At 48.0% G+C, this 21,219-nt stretch overlaps 1 protein-coding gene and 1 long non-coding RNA gene across 7 annotated transcripts in view; one reads left to right on the forward strand and one right to left on the reverse strand.

Moving 5' to 3' along the window:
* Positions 1–11,478: 11,478 nt before the first annotated feature.
* Kcnn2 (potassium calcium-activated channel subfamily N member 2) overlaps positions 11,479–21,219 on the reverse strand; it is a 176,757-nt gene continuing 167,016 nt past the window's right edge. For all 6 annotated transcript variants that reach the window (XM_090325476.1, XM_090325475.1, XM_090325478.1 and 3 more), the window contains 3 exons: positions 19,267–19,394; positions 13,507–13,576; positions 11,479–12,105 (listed from right to left, as the gene is read on the reverse strand). In XM_090325476.1, coding sequence (XP_090181602.1) covers positions 11,818–12,105; positions 13,507–13,576; positions 19,267–19,394 — 486 coding nt within the window. In that variant the 3' untranslated portion in view covers positions 11,479–11,817. The remainder of the gene's footprint in view (positions 12,106–13,506; positions 13,577–19,266; positions 19,395–21,219) is intronic.
* On the forward strand, positions 13,159–18,639 carry LOC150041815 (uncharacterized). Its single transcript, XR_016533703.1, has 4 exons — positions 13,159–13,296; positions 16,061–16,186; positions 16,289–16,696; positions 18,612–18,639. It is a non-coding gene; the product is annotated as an uncharacterized LOC150041815 (long non-coding RNA).

Genomic DNA, 21,219 nt, shown 5'->3' on the forward strand with positions numbered 1-21,219 from the left:
GTTCTGTCACCAATTTATCTCTCTTCTACGATTTACCTATCTACCTATCATCTATTATCTATCTATTCCATCTACCCATCCTTTCTACTATCTGTCTGTCTGGTTGGTGTGCTGTTGATCTCGGGAACCTCCAGCTCTTTCTCACCCTTTTCACTCACGGCTGGTGCTTGATTTAAGCCACGCCTCTAGTCTAGCATCTCTCCCCTGGCTCACTGGAGCTGGATCTTGGCAATTTTTCTGCCTTGGTGCTGGGATCCTCGGATCTCAGGCTCCTCAGTAGATAGGCTATGAGCCGCAGGGACTGAGCTGGTATTCCTCATTTTAAACTTGAAATTCAGAAGTGGTTTTGGGTGATGGATGCTCAAGACATTTACATTCTGGGAAAGTGTAATGGCTGATAGGAAAAGAGGGCCTATTCAGGGCCCCAGAGGGTCCTGATTAGTAAATACTTGAACTTCAAATTGGATTTCTGGACTCTTGCAGATAATTAACGAATTGAGTGAATTCTTGCAAAGAGTTTACTTACATTGTTTCCTTTAATAAAAATTCATTAAACTTAGTGCCCAGTGTGTCTGCCTCATGCTAGGTTGTGAAGTCATCATTTAGCATTTTATATATTCCTTTTTTTTTCATCTGGGAAACTCTGGCACTTTGGAACTGAGGATTTCCGTGCCATAAGGAACTTTAGAAATCAAGTTAGTTTGATGTTCTTACTTTATTGGTATGGAAGCAAAGCTTGGATTACTCCCAGGCTTCTTCGAAGTCACACAGCTGGCTGAGGGCAAGTGCAATGCAACCGTGTAATTTGGCTGGTAATCTTCTAGGACATTTTGTGTTTTTTTGATCCAAAAGAAATTTTAGTAGACTCAGCTGAAATGAGTCTGTGACTATATAAATTAGAGCTTTGTGGACAGGAAAATACTTACTTTTCAAATTTATTTTTTAAATCTTATTTTATTGTACTAAAGGGCTTTCATTGTGATGTTTACAGATATGTGTATAATTTTTTTTTTTGCCAGTCCTGGGCTTGAGCTCAGGGCCTGAGCACTCTCCTTGGACTTTCTCAAGGCTACCACTTGAGCCTCAGCACCACTTCTGGCTTTTTTCTATGTATGTGGTACCGAGGAATTGAACCCGGGTCTTCGTGCATGCTAGGCAAGCAATCTACCACTAGGCCACACTCCTGGCCCAGATATGTGTATAATTTTTAAAAATCAAACTCACCCATCAATATCACTCTTTTTCCACCTCTCTCCCTTCCTCCTTCCCATTCTATCTGAATAGTTTTGGTAGGTCTTCCTATGTTATTTTCATATAAAATAATAAATGGATTGAAATAGCACATATGTGAAAATAACATTTTATATATGAAAATGATACATATGTGTGTATAGAGTAACTTCATGCTAAGCCCCCTAACTCTGCACCCCCCCCTTACAGTTTCTCTTACAGTCCCATCTGTTTGTGTTACATGTCTTCAGCTCTTGACTCCTCTGAGCTAAGCTGCTCTCTCTTGACAAGGGAGCCACAGTCGGATCAGTTTTCTTGGGAATGACAACATCTTGTTCTTCTTTACGGCTGAACAGCGTTGCTGTGTATATGTATGTGGTGGTTTGGTATCGAGGCTGATTCTTCAATGTGATGAATACTGCTGCAAGCACAGGAATGCAGGTGAGAGGACTGACACTCCCTCAGATCCAGGCCCCGGAGCTCGCGTCCTGAGCGAGGTCGTGTGGGAGGTGCGTGCCTGGTCTTCTAGGATGCTCTCCACCAGCCGCACCCCCCTGGCAAGCGTTTGTTTTCTCTGTGATTGCCCTCGGACCTGGATGAGATTTGCATTTCCTCTATGGCTGAGGGTGTTGGAGCATTTCTTTGTGTGTTGATAGAGCATTTGTACTTCTTCCAAAGAATGAGAACGAATCCATTTGCCCGTGTATGGATCGGATTCCTTATTCTCCTGGTGTTTATTTTTGTACTCTGGATGTTCTGGGAGTTCATCCTTGGATGAATAGCTAGCAAAGCTTTTCTCTCACTGTCTGCATCATGGCAGCCGTTTCCCTTGATACGCAGAAGCCTTCAAGTCGGACGCAATCCCATTGGTCAGAGTTGGCTCTTCATTTCCTGTGTGATGGAAGTTTCATCCAGGGGCAACTTGCCTGTGCATCTATCTTTAAATGATCACTGTTTTCCTGTGGTACACCCAAAGTTTCCAAGCCCCATTCACAGCGATTAAAAAAGAATGAAGTCATGTCATTTGCAGAAAAATAGATAGAACTCAAGCCCATCATTGTAGTAAGAGACATAAGCCAAGCTCAGAGAGAGAGACATGAAATGAATTCACTCAAACGTGGAATCTAGCTAGATCTAAATGAAAATAATAATGAAGATACAATTGTGAGACTGGGATTGCTGCTGAAAGTAGGGAAGGAAGGGTAAGAGGGAAAATGATTGAAGTGATATTATATATATAACATTTAAATACCTATTATATTAGCATTATATAGTTACATATATTATGTAGCATATAATCACATATAATTAACATTATAGTATATATTAACGTATATTGTATATAACATATATATATATATATATATATAGTATGTGTGTGTGTGTATGTGAGAAAGCATAATGTAACTTGATAAAAACCTGAATAGGCCAAGTGTGGTGGCTCACGCATGTAATCCTAGCCATTCAGGAGGCTGAGATCTGAAGATTGCAGTTCAAAGCCAGCCCAGGCACTAAAGAACGTGAGACTTGTCTCCATTTAACCACTAGAAAAGGGAAGTAGGGCTGTGACTCATTTTTGTGGATCATGGAGCTTGAACTAGTCCTGGTATTGTCTCTGAGCTCTTCAGCTCAAGGCTACCGACCTACCTTTGAGGAAAGCTCCACTTCCCACTTTCTAGAGGTTAATTGGAGATAAGAGTCTCAGGTCTGTGGGCCAGGAGATTGGCCTAGTGGTAGAGTGCTTGCCTAGCATGCACGAAGACCTGGGTTCAATTCCTTGGTACCACATACATAGAAAAAAGCCAGAAGAGGTGATGTGGCTCAAGTGGTAGAGCTCTCTAGTCTTGAGAAAACCCAAGGACAGTGCTCAGACCCTGAGCCCAAGCCCAGGACTGGCAAAAAAAAAAAAAAAGGGAGGGGGTGACAATGATCAAGATGCACCCTACTCATAAACGAACATAGTGAACTGAAATCCCTTTATACAATTATGTAAAAATAAAATGAATATTTTTAAAAAAAGAGTCTCAGGTCCTTTTGTGTCTGGGCTGGCTTTGAACCTTGATCCTCAGATCTCAGCTTACTGAGTAGCTCGGATGACAAGCGTGAGCCACCGTGCCGAGCACAACAAAACCACTTTTTACAATGAATATTTATTTGCTAGTCAAAATTAAGAATTAAGGAAAATACTATGTTTCAGGTCCAAAATTCTCTGTCAAGAATCAGACGCTGTAGTTGCGGGTGCGTTCGTTTCTGGGCCTTTTAATTTGATCTGTCACCTGTTTTTATACGGCTACTGTGGCATGCTTTCTTTTTCTTTGTTTTGTTTTGTTGCTCTAAATTGCTCTGGCCATTCGAGATCTTCTTTCATATGAATTTTAGAGCAGAAGAATGTCATGGTGAGAATTGTTTGGAATCTGTAGACTGTTTTCAGTGGTATGGTTATTTTCACAATGATAACTCTTTTTATTTTAAGAAGTTGTACAAAAGGTTTCAACAAGTCACCTTGAGAATTCTGTCCATCTGTGAACATGTAAAGCTTTCCTATCTTGTGTTTTCTTCAGATTTCTTCATTGTTTCATAGTTTTCCTTTATATGCCTAGTTCATACCCAGCTGTTTTATTATTTATACCCATCATTTTTCTGGTTTCCTTCTCTGCTAATTATTGATACATGGAAAAGCTGCTCATTTTTGTATGCTTATCTTACTAATTTAAGCATTGAAAAATAAGGAATGTTTCACAAATTTGTGTATTATTCATGCTAATCTTGTATTATTTCAGAGTTAGTATATTTCTATATGAATTTTTTTTAAATATTAGAGTTTGAACTCAGGGCCTTGAGGCATTCTACCCCTGAGCCAAGCCCTCCAGCCTTTTTTTTTTTGAACTGGTTATTTTTGAGTTAGGGTCTTGGTTTTCTCTGAGTCCTGGCCTGTACAAAGATCTTTTTAAATGCTTCTGGCATAGCTGAAATATCAGTGCACCCCACACCCTGCCTTTTCTGTTGCAAGTCTCGTGAGCTTTTCTTCAGGCTGACACGTGGCAGTTGTCTTTCCTGTCTCGTTGCCTGCAGAGATGGGCTGACAGGTCCACGCCCTCACACCCACCTTTTCCTGTCGAGATATGGGCTTGTATCCTCCTTGCCCAGGCTGGGGTCTGAACCCTGATGCTCTCCCAGCCTCTTGAGTGGCTAGGGTGACAGGAGGAGGTGTGGACCAATGTGGAGGCCGGGAGGGAAGAGGCTTTCTGTGCGAGGTGGAGAAGGCAGCCTGTCCCCAGAGCAGTGCTGCTGATGCCAGGTCCTGTCCACAGTAGAATAGTTGACATGGGAGACCCCACTGCCCTCTCTTCCATCGCCTGGGCCCCTTGGCCAGCCGTCTCCAGTGCCGTCCGTTCCCTTCTCTGAGGACCAGGCCCCTCGCCCAGTTGGCGTCCGGCCCACGCCGTCTCTGGCCCTCAGGATCTTGACCCCACATGGCTGGTGTGTTCTGTGAGTTGCCTTCACTAGGAGAAAAACGAAAATGTGCAGACACTTTTGTCTGTAGAAATGTTCCTTGTTACCCCCCCCCCCAAAAAAAATACGCCGTTATATCTTACAACTTCCAGCCGAATCTGTTCAGCCGCTGCCATGGCAACCCTTAAATAACATATTCCCGGCCCCCTCCCCCTCCCCCCAGCCGCCCTCCCTTCAGCCACTACACCTGCCAGTCAAGGAGCCTGCCTCTCTTACATCACACCCACAACGCGAAGATCCCAGGCAGAGAGACAGAAAATAACATCTCCGAACAATCTGCCTGTCATTTAGCAAGTGCTCCCATATAAATGTCATGGAAACAAGCTGTTCATGCAGAAAGAAGAGAGAGCCCTTGCTTTTCCTTGCAATTTTAATCCTCCTAATAAAGAGCAAATGTTAGGTGTTCGGAAACAAATGTCCCCAGCACTTGGCTGCCGGGGTCTTGGCCTCACCCAGCTGCAGGTTGGCCGGCAGCTTCGGTGCCTGGGAGCAGGCAGGGTGGATATGGCAGGGTGGCCATCAGGATGAAGAACTCAGGGCAGCAGGGGCTGGCTGCTACCACAGTGTTTTTCTGCTAATAAGGACCAAGGGCCTTTACTAGAACACTGAGTCCAAGGCCGACAAATTTCCATTCCATTCATACAAATTTAAAGGCATGTAAGACAAAATTCAATGGTTGCGAATTCCTCGTTAATTTTTACTTGTGCCAGACCTGGTTCTCGGACTTTGGGCCTCAGAGCTGGCATACTTTGAGATTTTTCCTCTCAAGGATGGCATTCTACCACTTGGGCCACAGCTCCACTTGTGGATTTTGTGGTGATGCCTTGGAGGTAGGAGACCCACATTCTGTCATGCCTGGGCTCACTTCAAATTGCAAACCTCAGATCTCAGCCTCCTGAGTAGCCGGGGTTATGGGTGTGAGTCTCTGGTGCCTGGCATGTATGTTAATCTTTTGACAGATGCCCAAACAAGGCTCTTCTCTTGGATCTCCATTATGAGTGAGAGGTTCATCTGTTCATCTGTTGCCACCTGAAGCCCCCTACGCTCAGACCCATATGCCAGGATTTGCTGGTTTGCTTAAGAAGTAGCACGTGTGTTTCGTGGTAATCTAGGCAGATGCGTCTAGCCTAGAGTGCTGGGCATGATGAGATTAAATTGTAGAAAGAAACTGCAGGGCCTCTGGAAGAGAAACTTCTGAAAAGGGAGAAATGAGACTCGCTGTAGGGTTCTGAGGAAGGGATGCGTGAAGGACCAGGACTTGAGGCTCTGTCTATGGAAGGGAAGTAGGGAGGTGATGGCCATACTTTCATAGTTTGCCACCAATAGACCCCATGAAAGGAACCAAGGCTGTCAGAGAGGAGAGTGTTCATTCCCCACTTACTACACCATCATCATCATCACCATCATCGTCGTCATCATCACCACCACCACCATCACCATCATCTTCATCACCATCATCATCACCATCATCTTCATCATCACCATCATCATCATCATCATCACCATCATCTTCATCACCATCATCATCACCATCATCTTCATCATCACCATCATCATCACCATCATCATCATCATCACCATCATCATCATCATCATCACCATCATCATCATCATCATCATCACCATCATCTTCATCATCACCATCATCATCATCATCATCACCATCATCTTCATCACCATCATCATCACCATCATCTTCATCATCACCATCATCATCACCATCATCATCATCATCATCACCATCATCATCATCATCATCACCATCATCATCACCATCATCATCATCATCATCTTCATCATCACCATCATCATCATCATCATCACCACCACCATCATCATCATCACCATCATCACCATCATCATCATCATCATCATCACCACCATCACCACCATCATCACCATCATCACTATCATCTTCATCATCTTCATCATCATCACCACCATCATCATCATCATATTCACCATCATCATCTTCACCATCACCATCATCTTCATCTTCACTATCATCACATTCACCATCTTCATCATCATCATCATCACCATCATCATCATCATCATCAGCATCATCATCATCACCATCATCACATTCACCATCTTCACCACCACCACCACCACCACCATCATCATCTTCATCTTCACTATCATCACGTTCACCATCTTCATCATCATCATCACCATCATCTTCATCATCACCATCATCATCATCATCATCATCACCATCATCTTCATCACCATCATCATCACCATCATCTTCATCATCACCATCATCATCACCATCATCATCATCATCATCACCATCATCTTCATCACCATCATCATCACCATCATCTTCATCATCACCATCATCATCACCATCATCATCATCATCACCATCATCATCATCATCATCACCATCATCATCATCATCATCATCACCATCATCATCATCATCATCATCATCATCATCATCACCATCATCTTCATCATCACCATCATCACCATCATCACCATCATCTTCATCATCACCATCATCACCACCATCATCATCACCACCACCATCATCATCATCACCATCATCATCATCATCACCACCATCACCACCATCATCACTATCATCTTCATCATCTTCATCATCATCACCACCATCATCATCATCATATTCACCATCATCATCTTCACCATCACCATCATCTTCATCTTCACTATCATCACGTTCACCATCTTCATCATCATCATCACCATCATCACATTCACCATCATCATCACCCTCATCATCACTGGTGTGGCCAAGACAGGAGCCATGACAGCACCACCATGTGGAATTTCAAAATGGGACCCACCACACATGCTCTGACTGAGAAAGGAAACAACTCAGTTCAAGAAGCCAGCAGCAACAAGGGAGCCACGTGCAGATACCAGAATCCTCCCAGAACGCCAGGCACCGGCGCCTCACGCCTGTCATCCTAGCTGCCCGGGAGGCTGAGACCTGAGGATCATGGTTTGAAGCCAGCCTAGGCAGCGAGATCTGAGATGCTCTTACCTCCAGTGAATCAGCAAAAAGCAGAAGTGGCTATGTGGCTTCAGTGATAGAGCACCAGCCTTGAGCTAGAGCACAAGATGCTGAGTATTAAGCCCCAAGACTCAGCAAACCCCACTGAATAAATAATGACAGTGACATATAGACAGACAGACAGGAGGCTGGGGGAATGGCTCTCCAGATCTTCAGTTTCCCCAAATAAGCCTGGAGAGTTATAGGCTTCTCACTTGGACACCGAGGAAGAACAAGGCACGTTTTCAGCTGTGAAGAATGGAAGGTGGCATCACGGCTAGGGCTTTTGTGGTGAGAAGGCTGCATGCTGATGAGAACTTCCTAGATAGAAAAATAATGAGACGTGTACAAGAGCGCCAGACTCAAGTACACGAGGGAGAAAAGGCCATAGCAGAGCAGGCTGGAGGAAGGAGAGAGAGCAGTAAGGCCAGACAGTGTATGGTCTAGTTGGTTAGTTAATGGTCGGTTAATTAATTAGTTGGTTAGTGGTTAGTTGGGTATGGGAAAGAAGAAAATGAAAGGCTAGAAAGGTTAGGCATACCTGTCAAACTAGCTACTAAGGAGGCTGAGATCTGAGGATCATAATTCAGTGTCAGACTAGGCGAGAAAAGTCTGGGAGACTTTTTTTTTTTTTTTTGGCCAGTCCTGGGCTTGAGCTCAGGGCCTGAGCACTGTCCTTGGACTTTCTCAAGGCTAGAGCTCTACCACTTGAGCCTCAGCACCACTTCTGGCTTTTTTCTACATATGTGGTACCAAGGAATTGAACCCAGGTCCTCGTGCATGCTAGGCAAACACTCTACCACTAGACCATGCTCTCGGCTGTGAGACTCTTATCTCCAATGAACCAACAAAAAGCCAGACGTGTAGCTGTGGCTCAAGTGATAGAACACCAACCTTGAGCGTCCAAGCTCTACTTTCAGGCCCTAGGATGAACACAGAATGGATGAATGAATGAATGGAGAAGAAAGCCCAGCATGGCTGAGAGTGGAGCTGAGCATGAGCCTGCCGGGGCTATGAGGGACAACCTGCGACCGCACCGGCCTTGCTCAGTGTGTGCTCCCACTTGTAAGAGACGAAAAAATCACACCTGTATCTTGAGCTTAATTCCTGATTAAATGACACATTCTATGTAGCATGGTTCAAAGGAGACTTGGAGTTGAAGAGGAATCCATTTGTGCATAAGGCCCATCCGGTGTAGAGAATGAAGATAAATGTGTATTTCGCAACAATTTATACTTCTTTGTGACGCAAGGAGGGTGCGTTCACACAAGATTTGTGCTGCGCCAATCAGCCAATGTCATGTCTTTTTAAATTTTACTGTGCCAGGGGCTTGTCCTCGGGGCCTGTGCTCTTGGCTGTTTTGTTCAAGCCTAGCGCTCTTCCACACCTCCATTTCTGGCTTTTTGGTGGCTGTTTGGATCCAAGAGGTGATCCTAGCTACCCATCGTGGGTAGGGAAGTTTGAACTTCAGTGCTTAGGTGTCAGTGTCCTGAGTACTTGAGTAAGAACTATTGTCAGTATTGAATTAGTCTCAATTCAGTGTTATCTGAATAGGCACAAATGTAAGAGAAGTAATTTGACGTGGTTATGGTTCTTTTACAAATACAAAGCGAGAGCAGATTTATAATGGGAAAAGATTAATGTTTGGAGACAAAAGAATACCTCACCCAGGTAAGCTGCAGTTGAAAGACTAAAAATAAGCCTATGAAGTTAAAACTAAAACTCACTTTCTCATCTTTCTTTCCCAAGAACGGAAATCCGTTATTCTTGTCCTTGTTTCTTAATTCTGGAGAGAGTGCTAAGTGATCAGTAAGAGGATAATTAGGGTTAATTGTATCTATTCTGCCTTTAGTCACAACATGAGTAGAATATGCAAGAGCTAATGACATCAAATTGCAAGAACAAATGAATCATCTTTACAAAAATTTCTTTCCTCTGCTACGCCCAGTGTTTACACCAAATGTATTCTTGTCTTGTGAACCCAGCAATTCTGGTTCTGTTTCTTGAAGCATTCTTTCTGACAAGGTAGAATTCTGAGGTTCATTTGCCTTGGCAGTCCCTGTCCCCAAGCAGCGTTGTCGTTTCCTTCCAGCGCAGCTTGTACTGGGAGGTAGGCGTGTGTGAGTGTGGTTAGCCCTCGCTCGCCCGCCAGTGGTCAGGGCGTGTGTGCGTGCGGTCAGTCGTGCTGCTCAGTGGTCAGGGCGTGTGTGCGTGTGGTTAGCCCCCACTGGTCAGGGCAGTCGGGAAGGGTGAGTGGTTCACATGCATTCTAGATCAATTGCACTCTTTTATAGCTGTGTCCTCGGAATGTTTTCTTTCCATCACCTATAGATAATCATGGTGCACGTTATTTTCTCTACTGAATGTGCAGTGTGAACCAAATATAGCACCATAGTTTTTTTGGTTTTGTTTTTTGTTTTTTTGCAAAAGAATACTGGTTTTTTTTCCTTTTAGAGTTGGTCTTGGGAGTTGAACTCGGGGCCTTGAGTACTGTTGCTGAGCTTTCTGAATGCGATTGTTCAGGTCTAGCTAGTCGTGCTCTACCACCACTTGAGCTATAACCCCACTCTGGCCTTCTGATGGGAACCTTGTGGCACCAGAGTGTCATGGTGGAGAGTGGGCAGAGGGGGGCGGCGCCTGGAGGAGGGGTCTTCCTGTGTAGACAGGCCAGCAGGTTGGGTTTGGAGCCGTGCTCTCTAACTTGCCCTCAGCCACCGCAGCCTCCAGAGCCCCTGGGCCAGGGAACTGCACGGGGCTGGGCTGCAGCTCAACAGCAAAGCACTTGCCCGGCAACTGCGCTGTTCCAGGTTCCACGCCACGACTGGGTGACGAGCCAAGGCCACCCTCACCGTGGCTGGGCTGACAGTGCACCCTTGCTTTACACAGATAAACCACGACCACCCCTGTCTAGCCCCAGCGACACTACACAGACCAGGGGACCATGCACTAGGAGGTGAGCTGACTCTATGCAGGTGGACGCAAACCTGTAAATATGCATCTTCTAAGTGTACTGCAGGGGCCTTCAGTGTGCTCTGGGAAGGAAAGTGAGAAATCCCTTCCTGAGGCCTTTGGCATTCTGTAACGCGCATTCACAGACTGTGGTCGTACCTTGACACTCCCATCAGTGGGGATAAAATGCGGTTGTTTTGCTTCAGTATTGGGACTTGAATTCAGGGCCATCTGCTTTGCTTAGCTTTTGTGCTCAAGGCGGAGGATCTACTATTTGAGCCACACCTCCATTTCTAACTTATTTTTTGCCTGTTAACAAGATAAGAGTCTCAGATTTGTCTGCCTGGGTTGGCTCAGAGCCATGGTTCTTAGATCTCAGCCCCCTGAGTAGCTGGGGTTACAGGTGTGAGGCACAGGGACCTAGTGAGGAACGGAAGGGTTCTTGGAAGCACGTGTGCCATTTTGGGTCCATATTCTGGTTTAATAGCCTGATGTTCCACATTACCTGGAAGTAAAGAATGGGGAGGAGGACAGGAAACAGAACAAAGAACAGTGCCTTTAGCTGGGTCAAGTCACCACAAGGAGAAAACAGCCACATGTCGGGTGTGTGTGTGTGTGGGGGGGGGGGTGAAGAGGCGCACTTGACAACCAGCCCGTCACTCAGGCAGCCCTCATCCGACATCAACCGTCATCCCACCTTGATGAGAACGGCACGGTGCGGCTGTGGTGCAAGGGAGCAAACTAGGCTGTGCAGAAAGTAACATTTTCTTTTTTATTATATATCATATAATGTAGTAGTAAAGTTTGTTTGAAGTGCATGAATAAAAAGTTAGTGAAATTAGAGGAGGGACAATCTATAATAGCAATAATTAGGTGCATTCCCTGTGTGTCTCAAAGAAATTAAACCAAAAAGAGAAAAGAAGGAAAAAAAAAGTTTTCAACTCATTTTGGCCTAAAACTTAGTGTAGTTCAGGTTCCCAAGATTCTGACATCAGAACTCGGGCAACGCTGATTAGAACCATAGGGGCTTTACAATAAAAGCTAAAATATTGACCATATGATGGCAAAAAGTCTTCGTCTGGGATTGGCGCTCTCCTCTAGCTGCTCTCGGATGACGTCGGGGGCGCCGTGGAGGAGGATCTCCGCCTCCCGGACGAGGGCCGAGGGCGGTCGGCCTCGTAGGCCACCGGCCTGTCATAGCTGTCCACCTGGGCCTCGATGAAGTCTCTCTGCTGCTGCCGCAGGGTCTGGCTGATGAGCCCCGGGAGGGCGTGGATGCTGCCGATCAGAGTCTCTAACTTTGTTTCCAGGGTCAGGATCCTCTTCTCAAAGTCCTCACTCCTCTCGTTCAGGTCGGAGATCATGTCATACATGATATTCTGGGTCTGGAGGAAGAGAAGGAGGGCGGTGTAGACAGGCACTGGCGGGCTACGCCAGCCCTGGAAACAGGTGCCAGCTCTCCTCGCTGGGGACCGTGCAACTTGTGGCTCAACGGACAATCTGCCTGAGGAATGCACGTTCCAGTCTGTTCCACACTGGGGTTCAGCCAGGAGACGGTAGGCACTCACCTGGTTCCTGCCACAGTCTGGAACAGTTAGGCCGAATGACGTTAGGTATTAGAGAGACAAATGCAAATTCTATATTGTGTGTATAGGTGAGTTTTAATGGCTGTTAGGCAAGTGAGCACATGAAATTCATTTCCAATGTGTAGTAGTATGAGGGCAATGCCCTCCCCCCACTTTTCCTTGTTTGGTCAGTTGTAGGGCTTGAACTCTGGGCCTGGGTGCTGTCCCTGAGCTCTTCAGCTCAACGCTGGCACTCTACCACTTGAGCCACAGCCCCACTTCTGGTTTTCTGGTGGTTATTTGGAGAAAAGAGTATCACAGACTTTCATGCCTGGGCTGGCTTTGAACCTTGATCCTCAGATCTCAGCCTCCTGAGTAGCTAGGAGAACAGGTGTGAGCAATACCATGTGTTTTATGTGTGTGCCAATACTGAAACTTAAACTTGGGCCTTGCATTTTTTTTTTTCTTTTCTGGGTAAGCAGAGTCTCATGGATTTTTCTGCCCTATGCGGCTTTGGACCACAAGCCTCAGGTCTCAGCCTTTTTTTTTTTTTTTTTTTTTTTTTTTTGCCAGTCCTGGGCTTGAGCTCAGGGCCTGAGCCCTGTCCTTGGACTTTCTCAAGGCTAGAGCTCTGCTACTTGAGCCTCAGCACCACTTCCGGCTTCTTTTTTTCTATGTATGTGGTACCGAGAAATCGAACCCGAGTCTTCATGCATGCTAGGCAAGCACTTTAACCACTAGGCCAAAATCCTGGCCCCAAGGTCTCAGCCTCTTGAGTAGTAATGAGGATTATACATGTGTGAGCTCCTGCTGCCCAGCCTTCGAGTTGTTTTGTTTTGCTTTGTAATGTCAATTTTCTACCGTTCTCAGTTTGTCTTTTGAAGAACACTATCAGTCTATGAGTCTCAAAGACTCAAGGCCTGCTGCATGCATACCAGTGTGACGGGAGCATCCAGAGATGTCACCTTGCCTCTGAGTCCTGCACTTTATGGATTTCCAGTTTGGAATACTGTGAGCAGGGGGGCTGGACATGGGGTGAGAAGAGGTGAGAGGTGTAGCAGATACATTCCAGCTGGGCCCTAGCTGAGGGTGCCTGGTTGGCTGGACTGGTCCACTAGCAAGCCAGCAGGCCCGGGTTCCTTCCCAGCATGGCCAGCGGCCAGCCGTGGGCACTTCCAGGGACACAGCGCGAGGGGTGGGGCTGGCACGGCTCTGACTCACCTTGGCCAGATCCACCAGGGTGTTCGCCTGGTCGTTCAGTTTCCTCTGCTCCATTTTTACACTTCTCAATCTAAAAGACAGAATGTGAAGTCAAGCAAGCTGCCTTCCCCTGGTGGCCATGTCATGGCTTCCAAACAGCATGCACCAAACCCACAAGAGCAAGGAACTGCATGGAGAATGCCTGGGCTGCCGGGGAGGCCCGTCCCGGCCATGTGTCTGTACAATGAGGAGCATGCGTTCTCAACACCGCAAATAAAAGGAAAGGAAAGGAGAGCAAGAGATGAGATGTCCTCCAGACAGCTAATTACCGTCAGTGGAATTCAGAAAGGCTCAAAAAGGGGTTTTCACCATGAGGAGAAGCCAGAAACATTCCTTCAAGCCCCAGTATCATGACAAATAGACATAGGAAGAGAGTTTGCAAAGCGATGGGATTTCGTCACGCCTTCCTATGCCTAGGTGACTGGATACGGGTGTGAACCCTGTTTAGTCTGAGATGAGTCGGGTTAGGTATCGAACCTGATGAGGCAGTGATAAGTGAGATTCTTATTAGCAAAGACCAAACTTTTATTCAACCAGCAGCCAAGGTAACTCAAAATACATAGTAAGTTCTCTTATTCTTCAATGGTTCCTCTGGGACTTTTTTTTTTTTTTAATCTTAAACAATTTTGAAGGGACGCCAGCCTATTTCCTTTGGAGAAACGGTTGTTTTTTAAATTAGAGAAATTAAAGTCTGACACAATGTCTATCTGTAAGGGTGCTTTTAGTTATTTCAAAACCATTGTATACACCCAACTGACCTCAAAACACTTTTTTTTTTAAATATTCTGAATGAGAACTCAGTGTTTTTATTTTTTTTTCTTTTTGGTCAATGGTGGGACTTGAACTCTGGGCCTAGGCATTATCCCTGAGCTCTTCAGCTCAAGGCTACTGTCCTACCCCTTGAGCCACAGCGCCACTTCCGGTTTTCTGGCGGTTAGTTGGAGATACGAGTCCCATGGACTTCAGGTTCTTTAGTGCCAGGGCCGGCTCGGAACTGCAATCCTCAGTTCTCAGCCCCTGAGCAGCTAGGATTACGAGTGTGAGCCACCACGCCTGGCCATCTGTTTGTTTTTTTAAAAGCATACCTCTTCTGTGTTTACTATGTCTGAGAACTAAAGACTTACTCCAAAGGATATGTCTTCCCCAAGCTACTTAATGAGAAAGGTGAAAAAAAATCATGCTCACTCTACTTTGCCAAGGTGGCGAGCCATTTTAGAAGGTAGAGTTTTTAATGTAGAAAGGTATACTTTCTTGTATTTATTACTTTTAAATCATTCACAATCATCTAGAACTAACTCTAACTCACAGGGCAAGATTTTACTGCCAGGAGACCTTGTAACGCGTGTTTGTGTCCTCAGGGATTTAGGGACCGGGGCGGGACCCCAGCTTCCCCCCCACCAGGAGGAAGGAAGTGGCCCCAAGTGGAGTGGAACTGAAAGGATCATCATCCACCCTGAAGGGTCTCAGTTCCTAGCTCATGACCGCGAGGGCCGGAGTCATCTGACTCCTTAGAATGTGCTTCTAAGCACGTCCAGGGATGGACGGAGCTCTGGTGGAAAAGAAACGCGCACGTACCGACAGGTGTCTCTGTTCACGTGCTCTCGAGAGATGGTCTCTCTGTGTACTCACTTGGGCAGGGGCAACAGACACACAACTCCCTGAATGTGTGTGGGCCACGACAGAGTGGGGTACCCTGGCTTCAGCTTCCTGGGTGGAAGGACGTGTGCGTGCCAGACCCAGCTGAGGGCTAGGGTATATGGAGTCAGAGTCACCCTACAGGATTTGAAGGAACGCTTTTTTTAAAATGCCAGTCTTGGGGGTTTAGACTCAGGCACTGGGTACTAACCTTAGGCTTTCTCAAAGCTGGCGCTCTACCACTTGAGCCTCAGCACCACTTCCAGTTTTCCCTGTGTATGTGGTACCAAGGAATTGAACCCAGGGCTTCGTGTCTGCTAGGCAAGCACTCCACCACTAGGCCATGTTCCCGACCCCTGGAGGAACACTCTTAGGGTAATAAGGCACCAACAGTACTGATGGGAAAAGCTTCCTCCAGCCTTTATCACTGCAAGAGCAGGGGGGCACTGGGAGGCCGCGTGCCTCTCCGGTTCTGACCTTCCCTTTGGGACCGGCCACTCTCTCCTTTTAGAGAGCAGGAGAGGCTGGGATCTCAGTCCAGGTTTCTACAGACTTCTAGCTGTCCAGCCAGTGGCTCAGCTGAAAGATATTTTGTTATGGAAGGGACCTCTTTTGGCAGTGAGTGTCATTTTTTTGGGGGGGGGTGGTAGGGATTTGTATCCAAAATGAAGAGTATTGGGGCTCTGCGCCAGATGTTTTCAGTGATCGGTGAGTAAAAGGGAAGCCTTGAACTGTGGAAACCAGAGGGAGGGGGCGGAGGTTTGGCTAGTGGAAGTGGATGGCTTGTGTTTAAACAAAGGGGCCTAAGGGGTCTCTCCCGAGGAGGGCAGGGTCTGGTTGTGTCTGACAGTAGAATTTTGCCCCTTTTGTTTGCTACTAGTCAAGAAGTGTGACCCTGCCTGGCAGGAGGCTCCTTCGCGCCCCCGGGCTTGCATGGTTTTGCCCTTGCACAGCCTGCGCTGGGGTCGGTAGATGGACAAGTCCATCTGAGCTGCCGGAATAAAAGGTAACATGCAGAGCGGTGCATATTACTCTCTCCCCCGCCCCACACACGAAAGGAATAAGACACGTATGCTGATGTCTTCCTTGTGAACTTCATGTATCACAGGAAAATATCATGGGCCATTTTGGATCACATTTCCACAGCAGCAACCAGACGACTAAAATTCACAAAGAAAGGATCCGCTTGGGTGCATGCAGCCAGTCGGAAACTCTGCAAATGTGGAGAGAGTGGCGGCTCACGCAACTTACTTCCGAGCTCTATTTTCGTTTGGTCGGAAAAAAAAAAAAAAAGACAAAAGAAAAAGAAACTGTAAAATATTCTGAAACGGAAAAAAAAAAATCACAGCGCTGAGTTCAGTCCGGCACAGGAGGCTCTATTCATTTGAGAGAAGACCCTGTTAACTCTCCATCCTCTGTCACTGGGCAGCAGGCCCTGCCTGCACTCGCCACCCTCCAGATCTGGACGTGAGCAGGAGTATCACGCCTGGGGCTGGCCTGGCATCAGGACGTTCAGGTGAGCAACTGTAATCATTTTCCTTTTCCTTTGCTAAAACAATATAGTGAGAAAAAGGCCAATGCTCTCAATAAAGCAGAGCATCGTAATGTCTCACCGTCACCCTCTGTGATGATGACAGGCCTTACAGAGACGAGTGGGTGACGGGTCCACACTGGAGACGGAAGGAAGACATTCTGGGTAAGAATGAGTGGAGAGTGAGAGGAAGAGTTCCCTCAGTGGCAGGGCGGGAGGATGCCCAGCGGACAGAGAAGCACAACTGAGCCTGAGCCAGCAGAGTGCCGGGGAGTCCTCACATGAGCTGCGAGGGTGTGAGCTGCGCGAGGCTGCCCCAGCCACAGTCCACGGTGGCGAGCGGTGAAGGCCTAGCCCTTTGTGCCCTGCTTCTTCCCCATTCACACCCAGCCCGCAGAGACAGACTCAGCTTGGTCTGGGGTGACTATGTGGCTGCTTTAGTACAGAACAATTCGGAACACACCTGAGCGCTGGAAGCTCACGCACGGTCCAGGTGCACACTCCACAGAAGCCAGAGTCACCGGGGGATTGCGCTGTCAGGACTCGAGAGAGCGGGCTCTGGAAAGCTCTGGGGAAATTCTTCACGGCCTCCGTCCGCTCGACACGCCCTGTAGGGCACCCCTGTAGGATTTCCTTTGGACAGGGCTTTTTTTTTTTGGCCACTCATGGGGCTTGAACTCAGGGCCTGGGCACTGCCCCTGAACCTCTTTGTGGTCAAAGTTAGCGCCCTACCACTTAGAACTACAGAGCCACTTCCAGTTTTCTCGTGGTTCATTGGAGGGAGGTAAGAGTCTCATGGACTTTCCTGCCTTGGGCTGGCTTTGAACCTCAGTCCTCACACCTCAGCCTTTGGAGTAGCTTAGATGACAGATGTGAGCTAGCAAGGATAGTTCTTGAAACCAGCTTTCCTACAGCGTGGGCTTTTTTCTTTTCTAATTTTTTTTTCTTTTTTTTGTGTATGTGAGTCATGGGGCTTGAACTCTGGCCTGGATGTTGTCCTTGAGCCAAGCCCCACTTTCTGTTTTCTAGAGTCTCAGGTCCTTTTGTTCCCCGGGCTGGCTTTGAACCTTGATCCTCCCATCTCAGCCTCCTGAGTAGGATGACAGGCGTGAGCCAACATACCTGGCTTCTCTAATAAGTTTGAAAAGTTTTTGTAATAGAACAGCAAAGTTTATATAGTGAAGAGATACCCTTGCATTCTCCCAAGCTTTTACCTGTAAGTACATTCAGAACTTATAAGAAATATCCACCACGGGAATTAATACCCATCGTTAGGGACCGATATGGAGCTGGACTACATAAACGGTCACAGTGTGATACTGAAGTTGGTACTGAGCATATCCAAGGCAAATCACACAGGGCTGAAACGGGACGCGTGGCCAGCCAAGACGGACAGGCCACACTTCCCTTGCTGGCTGTCTCCTCAGGTGTACAGAGGTAAGCTGAGGGTGGAGACGCTCACATACAAACACTCGCCCCTCCACGGCGAGTGAGGCGGGGTTACGGGGCAGGGCAGGGGTGTGGGGGGAGGCCTGGTGAGCAGGGAGGGACCTGAGCCCTTGCTCTCCTGGGCTGGCCCTCACACCCTAGCGACAGGAAGAGCACAGCGCTGTGCCTCGTTTAACTGTAGACGTAAAGGAAAAGCACCAGCACCTCCTCAAAAGTTTCTGGTGACCAAGAGGGTGGGACGTGAGCAGCCGTGCTAGCGTGCATCTGCCTTAGGCCCAGAGACCTGGGCTCTGTGTCCACGAGGAAGGCAGCGCTGCCGGCGGGAAGGGGCGGTGTGCCTCCTCTACAGCTCAGAGCCAGTTCGTTGGGTGGACGGCAGTGCTGGTCTCGTGGCAGGGAGCTCCATCTGTCTGAGGGGTTCTAGCCTCACAATGCTCCTGTCCTGTGCTAGCTCGGCCCCAGGGAGACAAAGAGCCAGGATCTACGCCGCTTCGCAGGGATGCCCTTGCTCATGTCTGCCCATCACCGGAGCAGAGACCCACACAGCCAGTGCTTTACTGTGCAGACACCTCTGCTGGAGGAGAAAGACCCACGTTACAATAACTCTTTCTTTGAGGTAAACACCATGAAACAGGAGGCGGGGCTGGAGGTAAGTACTTACTGAGGTAAGCTCAGAGGACATGAGAACAATAACAATGTGAAAACTGACAAGGGACACGTGGCTGCAGACAACCCCGTGGTCCCCGCTGAGGCGGCATCGGATACTCAGTTACTAAGACAGATGACTGCGCTGCAATCCCTATAGACATTTGATGGTATGTAGAAAGCAAATACGTGGGTAGATGACCCCATTTAACCTTTCCGGATTTTTGCATAGGAGCTAACCATCCTGGAACCAACAGGATGAATAAAGCAGGGCATATACGCCTAATAGAACTGAGTGTCCTCAAGAAAGAAACCGACATCTGTTCTACTCATGAATTTTAATCAAAAAGGAGCTAAAACTTTTCTTCAGGAAACAATAACAACCACACACCCCAATAACAGTGTTAGCCTCGAAAGCCAAGCACAGAGCAAGCAGGATAAACATGAGGACTGGTACTTACTGATGAATAGCTTGCAAGAATTTTCGCTGGTGCTTCCTCACTTTTGCGTGGTCTATCTTCTTCACCAGCTTCGTGTTTTTGTAAATGAGCCATGTTTCCCTGAGCACGTTGGCAGCTGCATTTTTCACCTGTTTAGAAAAACGAGAAGAAGCGGCCACGGGTGAGTGTCACAGCAGAATCCGAGCCGGCGTGGGGCGGAACGACCGTGCGTCTTGGATTGTGCCTTTGAGGAAGTGTGTGCCAGCGCGGAGCCACCTGGAAACGGGAAGTTAGGGAGGTGCCGCTGAAGCCTAGCCTCGTGTCTCAGGAAACTTGCTTTCCTTTTCTGCATCCCGAGAGGCCGGCCGGCCGCCCTCCCCACGCGCTCATTCCCTGGAGAGAGGCGACACCCAGCAGGCCCCGTGAGCCTCACCCCTCACTAGTGCTGACTGGCCCTGGGTGGAGCCGGGGCACACTTCCATGGCCCCAGGCCTCCCTGTGCCCGCAGTGACCGAGCGCCTAGGGGCTGTGCTGGTCTACACTTGAATGATTTGATTTCCTTGGGAATTCTAAATGACCACGTGCAGCCTCAGCAAGAAAGACTTGCTTTCTTGATGGAAGTCTTCAAAAGTAACTCTTGGAAGCAGATGAGCTAGTCAGGACGTTTCTAGAAGCTGGGTGAGCTGCAATGGCCAGCTCTCCCTAGGACGACTGCCAGCCTTGTCGGAATTCAGTGTCTCAAGTCACTTCTGACTTCCTCGCACTTGTGAGATTTACGGTAAGGAAGCGTCCCTGGCTTTGTAGAAAACGTGGCCCTGAGCTGGCATTCCCTCTGCACCTTTACCGATAGCAGGATGGTGACTGATGATGCTGAGATTTCTTCTTTGGCGAAATTGCCTGGTTTGGCCAAACCAGGCAGGAACAGCAGGCTCCTTTCCCTTCTGGAAGCTTCCTTTGGGGAGGGGCTTTGGTGCACACACCTCTCTTACTCTGTCTTGTCCCGTACCCCAAACACTGACGAGCCCCGAGGGGGGACTCCACCTTCACACTCACAAGCAGGGAGCGTCGCCTGTCGCAAGGTAAGGGAGCGACGGCTGGAGTGGCCAGGACACTGGATGGGAAGCAGGCAGTAAAACCTGATGGGCGGCAGGCACCAGGCGCCACACAGAGGTGGGGCTGTGGTTCAAGCGGTAGAGTGCCGGCACTGAAAGGCCCTCAGTTCATGTCCCAGTGCGGTCTCCAAAGGTCCAACACAAAACGGTAGGGAGGAGGGCCAGGAGCATGGCGCCGTGGTAGATAGAGTGCTCACCTAGCATGCATGCAGCCCTGGGTTCCATTCCTCGGCAGCACGTACAGGCCCTAAGTTGAAGCCCCAGGGTGATGGGGAAGGCTCGGAAGTTAGATGAACACGGCGTTCACTTGGATTGCTAGCCACCAACTGCCAGTTTCCAGGGACTTCTCAAGTCTCAATTCACTGCCTGTCTTCAGTGCACTGCATCCAGACAGAGGCGGAAGGGCTCTGACCAAGAACAGAGGCCTCCTCGCTCCCCCAGGCTCAGGATGGAGAATACAAACCCTACTGGCTTCTAACACAAGAAAAATCTGTCCCAGAATTGAAACCAAGCAGCCAGTCAACTAACAAAACTACTTCCTCTCTCACTCAGCTGTCGCTTTTGTGTGTGTGTGCTGGGCATTGATCGTCCCTGGGCTTTTTTTGCTCAAGGCTGGCACTCTACCACTTGAGCCACAGCTCCACTTGTGGCATTTTGCTGGTTACCTGGAGAGGCGAGTCTCGCGGACTTTGTTTCCTGGGCTGGCTTCGAACCTTGATCCTCTCAGAGTTGGGAGGACAGGTGTGAGCCAGCGCCAGCTTCAGCTCTGTTTCTGATGGCAGGTCTCACCCTTCTTCAGGTGGAGGGACAGACAGACGACAGGGACAGACTGGCTCTACCGCTTGCTGCTGCAGTCTAGGTG

Source organism: Megascapheus bottae, chromosome 38 (genome assembly GCF_031878675.1).
Source record: "Megascapheus bottae isolate mThoBot1 chromosome 38, mThoBot2.hap1, whole genome shotgun sequence".
Classification (NCBI taxonomy): Eukaryota; Metazoa; Chordata; class Mammalia; order Rodentia; family Geomyidae; genus Megascapheus; species Megascapheus bottae.